This window comes from Galeopterus variegatus, unplaced genomic scaffold (genome assembly GCF_000696425.1).
Source record: "Galeopterus variegatus unplaced genomic scaffold, G_variegatus-3.0.2 Scaffold732, whole genome shotgun sequence".
Taxonomy (NCBI): Eukaryota; Metazoa; Chordata; class Mammalia; order Dermoptera; family Cynocephalidae; genus Galeopterus; species Galeopterus variegatus.
The window spans coordinates 17,141-33,215 of record NW_007726843.1 but is presented as its reverse complement, the minus strand read 5'-3'; the positions used below and the strand labels follow the sequence as shown (position 1 = coordinate 33,215).

The window sequence follows — 16,075 nt, the reverse complement described above, 5'->3', positions numbered from 1 at the left end:
TTGGTGTTGTCAGCACCACGCTCTCCCAAGTGAGCAACTGGCCATCCCTATACCTAGTCATCTCATCAATCAGATGTGAGGACAGAATAAAAACAAAATAAAAATGATTTTTATTCTGTCCTCACATCTGATTGATGAGATGACGAGGTATATAATGTTTAGTCCAAAATAAATCTGCCTCTGAATTTAGATGGCATTACCTTGTTTGCTTCTAGTAACTGGGATGGATACTAAGAATTGGTTCTTGATACCTTGCAAGATAGCCCATTTATTCTCTCTGGCACTCTTTAAGATTTTTTTCTTTTGCCTAGGTGTTCTGAGATTTCACCAGGATATATCTAGGTGCGAGTCTTTTGCACATTTATTCTGATCAATTCCAATGGGTTATATCAACCCCAAGACTCATGTGAAATGGTTTTCTATTATTTTCTGCCCTCTGTTTTCTCTCATTTTTAACTTCAAGGCTCCTATTAGAAGTCTATTGTTTATTTTGAATCTATTTACCATTTTGACTTACTTTTCTTTCATATTTTTCAACTTTTGGTCCTTTTACTACATGTTACAAAGATTTTCTCCACTTTTTCTTCCAGAGGAATAGCTTAGTTTGTGTCCTATCAGTTTATTTAATTCTGTATTAGTTATCATATTTTTAATTGCTAAGCATTGATTCCAGTTCTCCAACTCCTTTTCATAGCAGCGTATTATTTTATGAACATATTCCCTCAAGTCCCACTGAACTTATTAATTACAATTTTTTTAAAGTCCTCTACTGTACTCTGAATTATCTGAGCTCTTTTCTTTTATCATGCTCTTTCTTTGACACACTGTTTTCCTCAAATATCTTATGATCCTTGTTTTTAGTTCATTTTTTAGAGAAAAATATTCCACATTATTATTATTATTATAATTCTTTGTTTCCCCTCTAATGTTGGGTAGAGAGAAGAATGAGGTAAAAGAGAAAAGCACCTCAGTTTCTCTTCAGCATTTATGTGCTAATTAATATTCAACAAACTTAATTATTCAGAAGAATTTGGGAATTTGTATCCTACTCTTGGACATGCAAAGGCAGAGAGAGAAAGGAACAGAATGTCTCCAAAGTAGCAAATTTGATCACCTTCCCTCAGATTTTATTATCTATAATCAAGAGTTCCTAATATTTGTACATAAATCTAAAATACATTCCTACTGACGATCTTAAAGGGCTCAAAACCAACAATTAAAAGTACATATTTAGCATTAGAATTAGCCTACATTTTCCTCCCTTTACATCTTCCTTCAAACTCTCTTTACATTTGTTGTCATTTTCAGAAGCCAGTTCTTACTGTTGCATTGGGAATGCCTCAAATGTGGGAAGTCCTTTGCTCCCAGAAGTGTCAGCTGAGAGTAAGGAGGAGAAAGCAGCAGGTGCCCCCTTACCTGCTGGGTGGTGCTGGTGACAATACCCTGCTGCAGGCGGTAGGCCTGCTCTTGAAGGTATTTTCTAGTCTCGTGATTCCGAAGCAGATAGTTTTCTATCTGGAAATTAAGCACACGGATCTCTCAAGAACACATTTCAACTCAGCAGAGCATAAAGTTATACGTGAAACAGTCAGTTGCTGAACTTAAAACCAAAGCACTAAGATACACATCCTACCAGTGCCTTGACCCCATAAAACATATGGAATGGGGAAAGTGACTTTCCTTGTGATTTAGTATTGGTGTTTTTGGTTAGAAATTTAACTTACTGGTAAGTGGAGTCATTTTTATGTGATTCAGTAGCTGGCAAAGATAAGCAAGTATTTACTTGCTTGCAGGGTTAGAGACCCCACCTCGTGACTTTTCATCCCTGTCCTGCATGCAGTCTTTAATCCTTCTCTTAAAGGAGTTTTTAACTACCAAACAGTTAAGAAGCTAAATAAATACCCCCAGATGATACTCTCTGAACCTCTTAGCCTTATTCCAGTTGAAGAATCCACAGCTCTTAGAAAAATCTTTATCTTAGAGGAAAAAAAGAGAGAATAGCTACAGAATTTGAAGGACACAGGCTGGTACACCTCAAAGACATATGCTAATTTCATTAATTCATCAGGTTTTCATATTTTCTCAAAAGTAGGACTGATTTCGGTAAAATTATATCAAATAAGAAAATGGACTTGCACAGAAAATGAGAAACCTGAAGTTGTTTGACAACCTGTAATTTATACACAGACAATCCCCTGTGAAAAATTCAAATGGACAAATGATAATTAGATTGAAATAAAGCAGTTAAGAACAACAGTATGCAGGGAATACACATGAACAAAAAATACAGGGTTAACTGTTGGGAATGATGAATACCTATAAATATGTTTTTTATTTGAGGTAGGTAAATTGTGCCTCTTTTTTATTTTTATTTTTTTTTACTTGCTGTTTTTGTTTTTAATAACACCACTTAACCATATGGCTTTTAATTTGTCACTACAGTTCCCTGGTTAAGAACGTCTAATAACTGAAGTTCTCAGTATTATTACATTTTCATTTAAATTTTCCATATGCTAAAATCACTACTACTTAATACCAATTAGGAACAATTAAAATACAGATGATAATTACTATCATCCCTGGAAACTATAAAGCAGAACAAAACGTACCTTCCTGCTAAATATAAATGAAGAAATTATAAAAATGAAAAGATTCCTGCAATGAAACATCATTAAAGTGACACATTAATGCCTTGATATTATATTACATTAACTTTCTCTTGCTGCTTCCCAAGAAGTGGTCTCTCTCCAAGGTGACATTACCATCAATGTAAAATTTCTTGCTAGAAGATTCTTGCCTGAAATATGACAGGCACACACCACCACCCAGCTTTGGATCCCTGTGTTTTGTTTTTTATCTTTTTACATTTGCCCTTGCAGGGCACTGGCTGTGACCCAGGTCTGAAAGCAGTCTCCTTAATCAGGAGGTCACACACCCAAGGCTGGCCCGTGCCTTTCTGGACCTTCCCCAGGTGCACATGGTGTGCTTCACAGACTTAAGCCAGAAAGGAATTTTTTTAGGAAAATAATACCCAAAGCCTGTTTCTAAAAATCAGCTCAAGAGGAAGAAAGAATAACAATTTCAAGTGTCTTTAGTGTCACTAATGTACACATCACCACTGAAATTATTCGCATCTTAGATGAACAAGGGAAACGTTCCTTGCAGCATCATTCCAGACCAAAGACAGAAAACCGACCTCCTGAGGGTTAAGGACTGAGGGCCAGGCTAAGGTCAAATGGAAAGAGAAGGGCCAAAATTATTCATTGTCAAGTTCACTGTGTCCCCTAGACAGCAGAGGGCGAGCTGGGAGATTGTCTAGGGCCAGTCAGACATGTGCAGTCTCACTGCTTGAAAACAGCAGCAGCACAAGAAACAAAAGCCTGGTTTTAAATAAAGAAATCTTCTATTAAAAACAAAACCCAAACTTATTTTTTTGAGTATGAAATCACGATATTTTTCCTTTAGTAGAGTAAAAGTAAATAGCCATATTTCTTCTAGAAGACAAAGATCTATCTGTTAAAGTAAAAACCTGAATATATAAGAACACAGTATCATAAGAAAAATAAGTATGAGCTTTACACTCACCAATTTTTCATTAAAAAAGCACAAATTTTACAAATGTTTGCATCTTTGTTTGTCCTTAGTTTCCATTTACTGCACCTATTTTTAATTTTCTGACCTGTAAAATGTCTTGATATAGTAAGATTAATATCTATCATGTTTGTAACTGTTTTCTACTGATTTATCTTGTTCTTTGCTGCTGCTTTTATCTTCTCCTCTTTCTACCTTCTCTGATTTTAATTAAGCATTTTATATGATTACATTTTTCTTCTCTCTTAGCATATAAATTACATTTCTTTAAAAAAATGTTTTTAGTGGTTGCCCTACTGTCTGCAATATACATTTACAAATAATCCAAATCTACTTTCAAATAGCATTGTATCAGTTCACGAGCAGTGCAAGTGCCGCATAATAGAATATCGCCAATTCCCCATTCCTGTCCCTTATAATGTTGCTGACATTCATTTCATTTATCCATATACCATAACTACCCAGTACCCTGTTGTTATTACTTTAAAGAAAGAGTCATCTATTGGAGCAATTCACAATAAGAAAAGTAGGATTTTATTTTACCTTCATTTACCCCCTCTCTGATGCTGTTCCCTCTGAAAGGAAAATCCATAAATGCAGATCCAAAATTCTAACCTCTAACAACTTTCCTTCTCTCTGAAGGACTTCTTTTATCTCTTGCAAGACAGATCTACTGGTGACATACTTCCTCGGTTTTTAATCTCAGAAAGTCTCTATTTCTTCACTTTTGAAGGATAATTTGACTAGATATAGAACTCTAGGCTGATGGGGTTTTTGGTATCAACACACTAAATATTTCACTCCACTCTCTTTTTACGTGGTTTCTGACAAAAAAAATCCAATGCAATCCTTATCCTTATTTCTCGATACATAAGGTGTTTTTTCCTCTGCCTTCTTTAAAGCTTTTCTCTTTGTTTTTGGTTTTCTGCAGTTTGAATGTTATGTGTGTTGAAGTGCAGAAAGCTGTTACCCCCAAATAAGGTGCTTTGACATGTTGGAACAAAGCAGCAGCCTCAAGGTCTCTCTGACCTTCCTCCCCCTCCCTGTCACTCTCCAAAGCACAGGATGAGCTGTTCCCTCATAAGACAACAACAATTACTTCTAGTCCTTTCCCTGAGTTTTCATTAACTTAACTCCTATCACAGGAAGGAAGCCTGGAGTCTGTCAACACACCTGGACTGACTTTTGTCACAGAACATTGTCTTCTATTTCAGTCCCATTCAGTATATTGAAGCAAATCATTTACCAATCACTGTCTATTCTGTGGGCCAAACAGACTTTGTTCCAGGCCATTATACACTCTCCAGTCCCATTGCGTCCTCCTAAGAATCATTTATTCCTACATCCCAGTTTCCCTTTCCCCATGAAGATGGGGGATAATCTCTGTACCCCACTGGAAAATTGGGAAATTACCCTCTTGTGATTCCCCCATGCATTTTCTCTCCCAGCACATTAAAATGATAAAGTAGGATTAAAGTAGCCTTTTCTTCATACTAGTCTCTCTTTATTAGTTGATTTTTCAGAGAACCTTCAGGGCTTGAAGGAGAAGTATTCACTTGGCCCCTACATATGTTTATGTGTATTTTTTTTTTTTTTTTTTTTTTTTTTTTGGTATTTATCCTGCTTGGTGTCCTCTGAGCTTTCTGGATCTGTAGTTTAGTGTCTGTCATTAGTTTTGGAAACTTTTCAGCTGTTATTACTTCAGATGTTCTTCTGTTCCTTTCTTTCTTTTCCTTCTGGTATTCGTATTATGTGCATGTTATATCTTTTAAAATTGTCCCACAGTCCTGGGATAGTCTGCTCTTTTTTCTTCTTCCATTTTTTTTTTTTCTTTTCCTTCTGGTATTCGTATTATGTGCATGTTATATCTTTTAAAATTGTCCCACAGTTCTGGGATAGTCTGCTCTTTTTTCTTCTTCCATTTTTTTTTTCTCTCTCTCTCTCTCTTTGAAATTCAGTTTGGAAAGTTTCTGTTGAATCTTTAAGCTCAGTGATTCTTTCCTCAGCTGTGTTCAGTCTACTCGTGAGCTCATCAAAGGCATTTTTCATTTGTTACAGGTTCTTGATCTCTAGCATTTCCTTTTAACTTTTCCTTAAGAGTTTTCATCTTTCTGCTTACATTGCCCATCTGTTCTTGCATGCTGTCTGCTTTTTCCATTAGAACCCTTAACATATTTATTATAGTTATTTTAAATTCCCTGATAATTCTAAATCTGGGTCATATCTGAGTCTGGTTCTGATGCTCACTTTGTCTCTTTCACACTGTGCTTTTTCCTGCCTTTTAACATGCCTTGTAATTTTTTGTTGAAAGCTGGAAATGATGTATCTGATGCTAAGAACTAAGGTAATCAGACTTTTAGTGTGAGGTTTTATGTTAATCTGGCTAGCAGATAAGCTGTGTTTAATGTCTGTTGTAGCTGTATGTGCCAGAGGCTTCATTTCCTCTAGTGTCCTTGTTTTTGTCTCCCATGTTATTTTGGGGTTTTCCTAGAAACTCTTTCTTAAGTAGTGTCTGCAGCTTGCCCAGTTGTAATCCACTGTTATTTTACTTGATCTGGTAGTAAGATGTTAGGGAGGGGGATCACTCTATAATCTTATGATTAAATTTAGTTAGCTTTATTTATTTATTTTTTAGTGGTCCTGGGTCCCTAGACATGACCTTCAGAAATGTTTCTTAATCTTCTTGTCCCCCTCGTCTTTTTGAGACAGAAAGGCTAGAGGGTGCTTGATGGTCTAATTGTCCTTCCTCAGGTCAGACACTGTTCAAGTAAAGTAGTTTCTCTGGCTGGTAGGCCTTTGCTATGGAGAAGAGAATGCTCTGGGTGTATTTCAGAATGGTTACTTACTCCCTTCCCCTTGCCAGAAACATGAGGACATTTTTCTCCAATCTCTACTGTTGAAGTAAAGATTTATCTGATGAAGCTCCTGGAAGTAAAACCCATGTAAGTGTTGGGGCCTCCCTACGACTGAACCCGTAAAGGATTTTAGCTCTTAAGCTAAGCCACACTAAGCCTCCAGTGATTTATCAATTATTATTTAAGTGTTCTTATGAGTTACTGACTCCACTAGCCCCCACTCCTGGTAAGCTCACCTTGGCTATGATTCACTGTGATTCTCTATCTGTGCCTGTTTCTCCAATTTTCAGGGTGACAGTTTGCCCTGTGACCTCAGTTCTCTGAAAAATCTAAGAAAAGCCAATGATTTTCTGTTTGTTCACCAATGATTTCCAAGCTCTTTATGTGTTAAATCCAAAACCAGAAACCTAGTTTCTCTAGAATAAGCCTTTTGTTCCAGCTGAGTAATATCCTTTTAAAAAAGTATAAAGATATTGATAACTAAAATATCTACTCTGACCAGGTCAGCTAAAATTATATTGCCTTGGGAAATCTGGGATAAGCCAGCAATCACATCTGCACATTATCATAAAACTGTTTTCAGCCATACAGTCACCAGAAAAAGAAAAAATTAATCTAAAATGCTTCTTGTAAACCTTACCCTAGATTCCTGCATGTAAAATGTAACCTAGTAACAATCCAAAAATCTTTATATGTGTACCAGCTAATAGAAAAACTGAGGTAATGATTAGGGGGCTGTCTTCTTCTCTCTCTCCTTTGATTCGCCCCCTTTCTTGTGATTATAAAATGCTAAGCTCTGCTGGTCTCCTCTAGAGTGCATTTCTCAGGGTAAACTGACCTATGTGTTTCTTGGTTGCAATCATCATACTGGCTCAATATATCCTATGCTTTGTATGTTTGGCCTCAATTTCTTTTAGGCCAACAATGTCTAACATTTGTATGTTGCTTCTCATAAACTTCATTTCACATATAATACCTCACTGGATCCTCATGGTCACCTTAGGCAAATTACTTAGTCTCCCTCTCTTTCATTTTTCTTATCTGTAAAATAGGGATAAAATAAAACCTATCACATGGGCTTATTTTAACGGTTACATGTATTAATTTACATAAAGCATTTAAAACAATGCCAGGCACCTAGTAAGAACTATTTGTTAAGTGTCAACTAAACACAGTTATTGTGTACTGTTATTTGAATGCTCATCCTCTCCGAAACTCATGTTGAAACTTAATCCCCAATGTAACAGTACTAAGAGGTGAGGCCTTTAAGAGGTGACTGGGTCATGAGGGCAGAGCTGTTCAAAGACAATGGGTTAACAGATTAATGGTTTATCACAGGGGTGAGTTACTTCGAGCGGGTCTGTTATAAAAGCCAGTTTGGCTCTCTCTCATGCGTCCCTCTTGCCCTGTGATGCCTTCCCCTGTGTTATGATACAACACGAGGAACATACGAGAAGCCAACCAGATGTGGCCGCCTGATCTTGGACTTCCAGCCTCCAGAACCTAATTTTCTTTATAAACTACCCAATCTCTAGTATTCAGTTATAGCAACAGAAAATGGACTAAGACATATAGCTTTATTTTTCCTACTTATATAGATTCAAAAAACTAAAATTCAGAAAAATCAAATAACTTATTGAAGGTTACAACAATGAGAAAAGTTTGATTTGAAGTCAAATCTTCTGAATCTACATCTTGGATAATTTCTTTTGCATATCACAGCTTTCTCTTTCCCTACCCCCAATGTTATTTATTTTATTCCACAAATGACTAAGAAGTATAATGCCAGGCACTAGGCTAGCTGCTGGGAAAAATATGATGACAAAGTACATAGGCTCTGCCTTCAAGGAGCTCACAGTCCATTAGGAGAAAAAAATATGGAGACAGGTAACTTAAAACAATGTCACAAGGCCAATAACAGAGACACACAGGAAATTCTGAGATGATCACCCATGGAGAAGAGGAAAGGGCTCGAGTACATAGGCTCTGCCTTCAAGGAGCTCACAGTCCATTAGGAGAAAAAAATATGGAGACAGATAACTTAAAACAATGTCACAAGGCCAATAACAGAGACACACAGGAAATTCTGAGATGATCACCCGTGGAGAAGAGGAAAGGGCTCTGGAGAAGAGGAAAGGGCTCGGAGAAATCTTCCTGGATAAGCCAACACTTGATTTCAGTCTCAACAGACATGCATGGTAGTAGAGGAAGCATGACACGTTTAGAGTAGAACAGAGATTCACAAACTTTACAATCAGCAGGACAGTGTGTGAAAACACAAACTGCTAAGTCCTACCCTAATGTCTGAGGCTCGAGAATATGCATTTCTAATGAGTTCCTTGAGGTAGAGTAAAACCAAGGGTTGTTAAGAGATGAAGTAGGAGGCAAATAGGATGCAGGTCCTGAATAGAATTTCATGCTGTGTTAAGGAGACCAGGCTCTATTTATCCTGAAAGCCACTAGGGAGGGTGGAGTAAAGGTTTTAGTCTGCTCAGATTTACCATGAAACATAATGGCTAATTTTGACTGCAACATGGAAAACTGACAAGAGAAGGCAAACATGGCAATAATCCTGGTGAGAGGTGATTGGCTTGAAGGAAGGTATCTGTAATCAGAAGAGAGGGGGGAGAGCTAATGAGGAGACTCATGCAATAGAATCAGTAAACTTGGTGACTGATTGGTTAAGGGAGATAAGAAATGAAAGCCAAGCTTGGGAGACTGGATAGAGGGTGGTACCACACCAAGGAGAGAGAACAAAAGAGGAGGAAAGATTTCAAAGATGCTCCAAATAATACCATAGTAAGGGTGGAATAGGCTTCTTCAGATGGGAATACATGAGCATATCTAAAATGGAAAGAAAGGCAGCCACAGAAAGAGAAGGATGAAGATCCTGGACAGCAAGGGAATGACTCAGAGGGCATGTTTCCAGCACAGAGCAGAGATGCTGGGGTCAAGGCCAACCATGGATGGCTGGGCTTTGAAGGAGGAGTCTCCCGACATCCTCTGAGTTTGCCAGAAAGGAGGCAGATATGGGTGTGGATTTAGATACATATATAGACAAAGATGGTGAAGTGAGATCTCAACAATACCCTAAATTTCTTGATGAAGAATGGAGGCAAGGTCCTATCTGTTGAGGATAAAGGGGAGGTAGGTTGTGCAAAGTGACATTCAATTCCACACATTCATCAAAGGACAAGCAGGAAGTTACCTGCGCTTAACCTTTGGCATGTTAATGTTATAAGAACGTTATTTTACTCCACTTAAATTCCATGACAAGTTTTAGTTTTCCTTATTTTATTCCTCCTCAGTCATGCATTATACCAATTGTAACTGTGAGAATATGAGATAATGTGGGAAAAAAAGTTTTGTAAAATAACAAAGTATTGTTCATATGTTGAGAATCATTTTTAACACAATTTAAACTTGAATTTATGGTAACTAAGCTATTCATTTTTCAATACCTTTTGCAGAGCCTCTTCTGTTTTCTCAGGGTTTGTTTTTAGGGCTTGAGAGGCATCATACATAGGAATTGGCATAAACCTCAACGTGTAGTTCCTAGAATAAGGAGAAAATAATATAATCATTTAAAAATAACTTCCTATTACTTTAATTCAGCACTTTTTAAAAAAAAAATCCAAAATGATAGTTGCAAGGGCAGCTCAGAAAATTCTAAATCGCCAGACCATCTTAGGCCACTAGACCACAGATCAGCCTTCTTTAACATCCACGCGAGTGGCACCATGAGCAACCTGGTTAATTCAGACGGTCTTACAAAACTAACACAAGCTTTGAGGAATGTGCCTTTGTTGTTTTGTTTTCAGTTTCAAAATTACATCAAGGACAGACTTTTCATACTGGGACTGGAAAGATGCACTCAGAGAAAGCCTAGGGAAAAACTCCAGCATCAATTTGCTATGTGGTTTTTAGATGTGAATGTAGCTGGGTCACCACAATGATTATGTGTGACAGCCAACCCAAACCGGAAGAGGCAAAAAACAAAAATAAAAATAAAACATTTACTTGTAAAGCAAGGCCATTAGCATCCACAAAAACAGTCTGTTCAGTCTCTGGGATCCTTTAAATAAATAAGTCCATGACAAGGGACTGTCTTCAGAAAAGCTGCTAGGGAAGGGTTTCCTCCCTGGCTAAACACTCTGACCTCTGCAGCCCTTTCAGTTTGCATTCAAGATCAACCCAAGTCCACCAGCCTCTAAAAACCAAAGGAAGCCAGGTGTAGTGCTATGTTCACAAATTACCTCATTGCCACTGGCCAGATGATTAGACACCAGAGTGCAGGGATGAGACATTTTTGTGTGAGGAAAACTCTCAGAACTCTGAATCTGGGCGGCCACATTAGATCCTGACCCTCTACAAATTTCTGCTTGTGCAGACCCCACTGTTAACACCTGCTCCCCATCACAAATTCTAGCATTGGAGACGTCTTCTCTCTCCCACCCCAAAATGCACCTGTCCATTTCTACAACACAGTGTTCAAGAAGAATGACCTTTTGGGCCACTTGGTGCAACTAGGGTGTTCTCCTAGCGCACTGGAATTGCATTCAGCTGCCTTCCTTTAGGCCTCTGAATAGTAATCAGCACTCATATGGGATTCTTATGGATATTTACATGACATCTACTAGAAGAGTAAATTAACAACTAATTCCTAAAACAAGGCACTAATAAAAAAAAAGAAAACAATTATCTTAATAGTAGTAATCCAGATGAGTATTATTTAATAGAAAATACATTCCCTTACGAGGACATTTTATTTCATTTCCTTTATTCCCAGCCTTGTTTCTAAAAGATTGGAGGTAGCTTTCATACGTGTAATGCAAAAACATGATAAAATAAACTGAAGAGGAAAATAAAGAGAAAACAGTAAGAAAGTCAGGATTAAAATCAGTTATGCATGCTATTGGTTTCAATAAAGTCACTAAAGGTAATATCAATTTCTGGGTATGATATTGTCCTATATTTACTTACCTAAGGCATAACCGTTGGAAGAAACTGAGTAATGAATAAATAGGACCTCTCAGTACACTCTATGCAACATGTCGTGAATGTATAATTATTTTAAATTAGAAGTTTAAAATTTTACAGGTTTAACTTAGGAAGTGGCTTTGGCTTTCAATGAACTGACGTATAGGGACTTTTCTTCAACGGGTTCTCAAACAGGAATACTGTTTGCAGAAGTGGTCTTGATTTCAACAACATCCCTGCTTAAACCCAATTGTGATTTCATGCACATGATAACTTGAGTGCTCCCTGACGCAAGCCAATAGCATGGTGGCTAATACAGTCAGTAACAGACCACTTCTGCATTAAGATAGCACAGCTTGTTCCACGGCTCATGTGGAGGGACTGCTACCTTCAGTCCTGAGGAGACTGAGACCTCCATGAACACTATCTTTCAAGTGGGCCTTTCATGAATATTGAATAACAGATATTTTTAGGCTGATAAAGATAAAAAGTAGCTGCATTTTGAGTGATTCCTATGATCAAATCATCAAATGCTTTGTATTCATTATCTCTAATAATAAAGACTACCATTTATTCAGTGCTTTTTATGTAACAAGTTCTGTGTGACTCTATAAATAGTTACTGCATTTTATCCTACAACATTCCTATGTCACCATCAGGAAACCAAGGCTCAAAGAGGTCATTTAACTTGTCTAAGATCTCAGAGCTAACAAGTAACAAAACTGAGATTTTAACCCAGGTTTGCCTGACCACAAAGTCGATGTTCTTAACTACAATCTCATAATGCTGCAGAGCACCAGCTCTGCTCTGAGCTGCTGGGGGAGGAACTGAGGACAGGATCAGGCTTCTCCTCACTTGGCAGTGCAGTTGTGTTTTGTATATATGTCTGGTGATTTTTAAGGAGGTAATGATTACAAACCCTTATTGAGCCTATTATGCACCAGACACTGTGCACTTTCATTTCAATATCTCATGTAATCTATGACTCTATAAATTAGTAATAGTTAGGTACCAATGTTATTATTGCCACTTTATAGATAAACTGTGGATTAACAAGATTAACTAACTTGCTCTGGATCATAGAGGTAGTGGTGCCAGAATTTAAACTCGGGCTTGTTTTCAGAACTTGTTCTGTTTTGCTGAGTTACAGCTTAAAGTGAACTGAAGGCAGAGAGGAGGTATTGTCATTATACACTGTTGTATCTCCCAAGTCATGTGGCCGTGTAAAGGTGGGTACTCAGAGACTATTGGCTGATTGATTAAACTGCCAGGAACAGCATCACTGAGGTTTGTGTGCTGACAGTGTACACTAACAAGGCATGTAGAAGGAGGTAAGAGATGATAGATATACAGACAAACAGATAGAGACAGATAGGCAGACAGACAAACAGATATAGATAGATAACAGATGGATAAATATATAGATAGATGGATACAGATTTTCCGGTACAGTATCAACTCAGATATTTTGTCCTCAGGTGTATCATCTTTAAAAAATTTGACCATCATGATTACTGGCCACTTTGCCAAAACAGTATGCTCTTGTGGTGAGGCTAAAGAACATAGATTTTATGTCAGTATTTTTGAATTGGGATTTTTTTTCCCCACTGAACAATCCAGGTTTTCATATTTTTTTAAATGAGGTCATATGGTAAAAAATTACATTTGGTGCTCAACCTATCAGGAAATTAGTCCCAATTCTCCACTTCTCTTAGTAAGTAGAGACCTGGCCAAGTTGTCCTCAAACATCCTCTCCCACCTCTGAATGCCAGCCAAGCTCCAGGGCAGAAGGTAACAGATTTCCGGAATGAAATCTTTCAGTACCAGCAGCCAGTCACGTGGGAATGGAGGAGAAGGCTCCTACAACTGAAACCACAAGGGAGCGTAATAACTTCGTATAGCATACATTATACGAAGTTATACGACAGTTTCCATCTGCTTGAAGGTGGCCTAGGCTTGGGAGGTGAAACGCTAAAGGTGTCGCCAGTGTGATACTGCCCCAGCCTGAAGAGGCGGCTGATAGCAGAGCGTCGCTAGCTTGATGAGAAGGAGGATAAGGACAGGGCTTCATCCCCTCCCCGTCCCCCATCTTCTCTAAGTGCTTTCAGGTGCCTTAGACTGAGTGACGGGGACTCGTGGGCGAGACAGCTTGGCTCCAGAGAGACAGCTCAGAAGAGGGCAGAGAGGAGGGAGGGTGGGTGAGCTGGCGCCAGGCTCAGTGAAGAGGAAGGGAGGAGGACTTGGGGGGAGGGTGCTCAGTGACCAGGAACAGTGGAGGCTCAGTGAGGGGACAGCGAGGGGCTCAGTGAGGGGGGAGGTCTCAGTGAGGGGAAGAAGAGCGGTTCCCTGAGTATGATGTGACTCAGCGAGCAGGGAGGGGTTTGTGGGTGCAAAGGTGCTGAAGGTACCTCACAGCGGGGGAAGGGAGGCTCGGTGAGGGACACCGGGACTTACTCAGGAAGTCAGAGGGGCTCAGTGAGGATGATGGAGTTACCAGGTTGCCCCCAGCAAAGAGAAATGTCCTGCTGAATGGAGACATCCCTTTGAATGGGCTCCTTTGTGTCATCCAAACTTGGGTCTCTCTCGTGCAGGAGCCCGCCATTCCCATTAGGGTGAGGAGACCGGCAGGTGTTTTGCCTCCATCAGGCAGATCACTGCTTCCAATTCCTAGGGGAATAAATCCAGGGGAACAAGACCAACACTTACCCTACCTCTCATCATTGGCCAGATCCAGACAAACAGTCAAGACCTGAGTTCAGAACCCACACACAGCTGCCCATCTGGGTGACCTTGGGCAAGTAATTTCTCTGAGTGGGAGGACATGCTCAACATATTGAATGAATGAATGTTCTCCATCTCCTCACATCATCCCTGAGAGAGCGCGATCAGCAACCTTTTCTTCCAAATGAAAAACCAAAGTCCAGAGAAGTGAAAAGGTTTGCAAAAGGTCACACAGCAGGTAAGTGGCCAAGCAAGGACTGAAACACAGGACCGACCCATCTCAAAGTCACCCATCAGTGCCCTGTTATTCTCAGATAATGTTCACCGTTTCTATCCTCTCTGGCATTTCCCACAAGTCATAGATATATATGTGTTTGTTTATTATTGAGTTACAAATAGTCTCTCCCATAGACTGGTTTTGTTTATCGCTAGAATGCCCTGAAGTTAAGTAGAGTGCTTGGCCCCATAAGGCACTCAATAAACGTTTTTTCTTTTCTTTTTTCTTTTTTTTTTTTTTTTTGTGGCTGGCCGGTGTGGGGATCTAAACCCATGACCTTGGTGTTATAAGGCTACACTCTAACCAACTGAGCTAACTGGGCAGCTTCTCAATAATCATTTGCTTGAATTGAAAATTAACACAAAGGTAGGGCTTGCTGGGAATGGAGAAGTCCCCTTCTCCATTCATTCATTTATTCATTCTTTATTTCACTCATTCAACAATTTGATCATTAACTCCTCTGCTGGGCTGGATGCTGGAGGTACAGCAATGATCAGAACCACCTTTACCCTCAGTGAGTCTAGGGGGGACACAGACAGGTGACGGCAGTTCCGTGAGGTTTCTCTTGGGATGGGGGAAGCACAGAGGCCATGGGAACACAGCACAGCCTTGAGCCCAGCTGGGTGGGGAGGGGTTCCTTCAGGAGGTGATATTTAAACTGAGACCAAAGTTAGTGATGCAGAGATGGTGGCGGGAAGGGAGAAGTATTCAGGATGGAAACAGCATGTGCAAAGGACCAGAGGTGAAAGAGGTTTGGCATCTGCTAGCTTTCTTGCCAGCTTCCTTAACTGGCTCCATACTCCCAGAATGGACAAAAGCCGCAGCCAACCACATTATTGCTCAGCCAGTCCTGCAAATACAACATTTGGAATGAGAAAATTTATTTTTAACCTATAATGATTATTGTGTTTTTCCGATCTTTATAAAAGTTATACATTCCTTTTGTAGAAAAGCAGGAAAATAGAGAAAATACTAAAATATAAAAAAAGAATAGAGGGAGTTGGCTGGTTAGCTCAGTTGGTTAGAGCTGGTGCTGTTAACCCCAAGGTTAAAGGTTCAGATCCCTGTATCGGCCACCCCCGCCCCCCAAAAAAGAATAGAGAGAAAAGGGACCTAACATCAGAGAAACTTGTGTTTGAATCAGGGCTCAGTCTTCCTAGCTGTGCAACCCTGAGAAAGGCACTTTTCCTCTCTGAACTTCAGGTTCCTCATCTGAGAAATGGAACTACTAACATCTATGACACAGACAAGGACACCATCATACGCAAGGTTGGGCCCAAGATCTCACAAGCTGGTCATATCCATCTGACTCAAACCCTGCGGTTTGAGTCTGAGACCCTGGAAGAGAAGAGGAAGCCCAAGCAGGACCAGGTGCCAGAGTCCGGTGCAGTATATAGGTACCCCCTTCCAGGACAACAGCCACCAGAGAAAGCCTTGTGGAGGAGATGGTAAGTGTGCCTGTGACCCCCAAGCAGGATCCCCTCCATCAGCTGAGAGCAGGGTAGGGCAGGGGGCCAAGGCTTGAGGAGTCCATTTCCATTCCAGCCTAGAAGATCGGAGGCCTCTGCTGTGAGATCCAACCCCTCCCTTTCAGTCTCTTCCTGGCAACCTGGCCTGGCACCCTCTAGGATGTGATCTCAGTTTAATAATT

The 16,075-nt window shown here is 39.6% G+C and overlaps 1 protein-coding gene across 1 annotated transcript in view; it reads right to left on the bottom strand.

The window, feature by feature from the left end:
• LRRC16A (leucine rich repeat containing 16A) overlaps positions 1 to 16,075 on the bottom strand; it is a 115,764-nt gene that overhangs the window by 85,709 nt on the left and 13,980 nt on the right. The window contains exons 7-8 of the mRNA XM_008571870.1: positions 9,908 to 10,001; positions 1,417 to 1,515 (exon numbers count right to left, since the gene is read on the bottom strand). Of these exons, the coding sequence (XP_008570092.1) occupies positions 1,417 to 1,515; positions 9,908 to 10,001 (193 nt within the window). The remainder of the gene's footprint in view (positions 1 to 1,416; positions 1,516 to 9,907; positions 10,002 to 16,075) is intronic.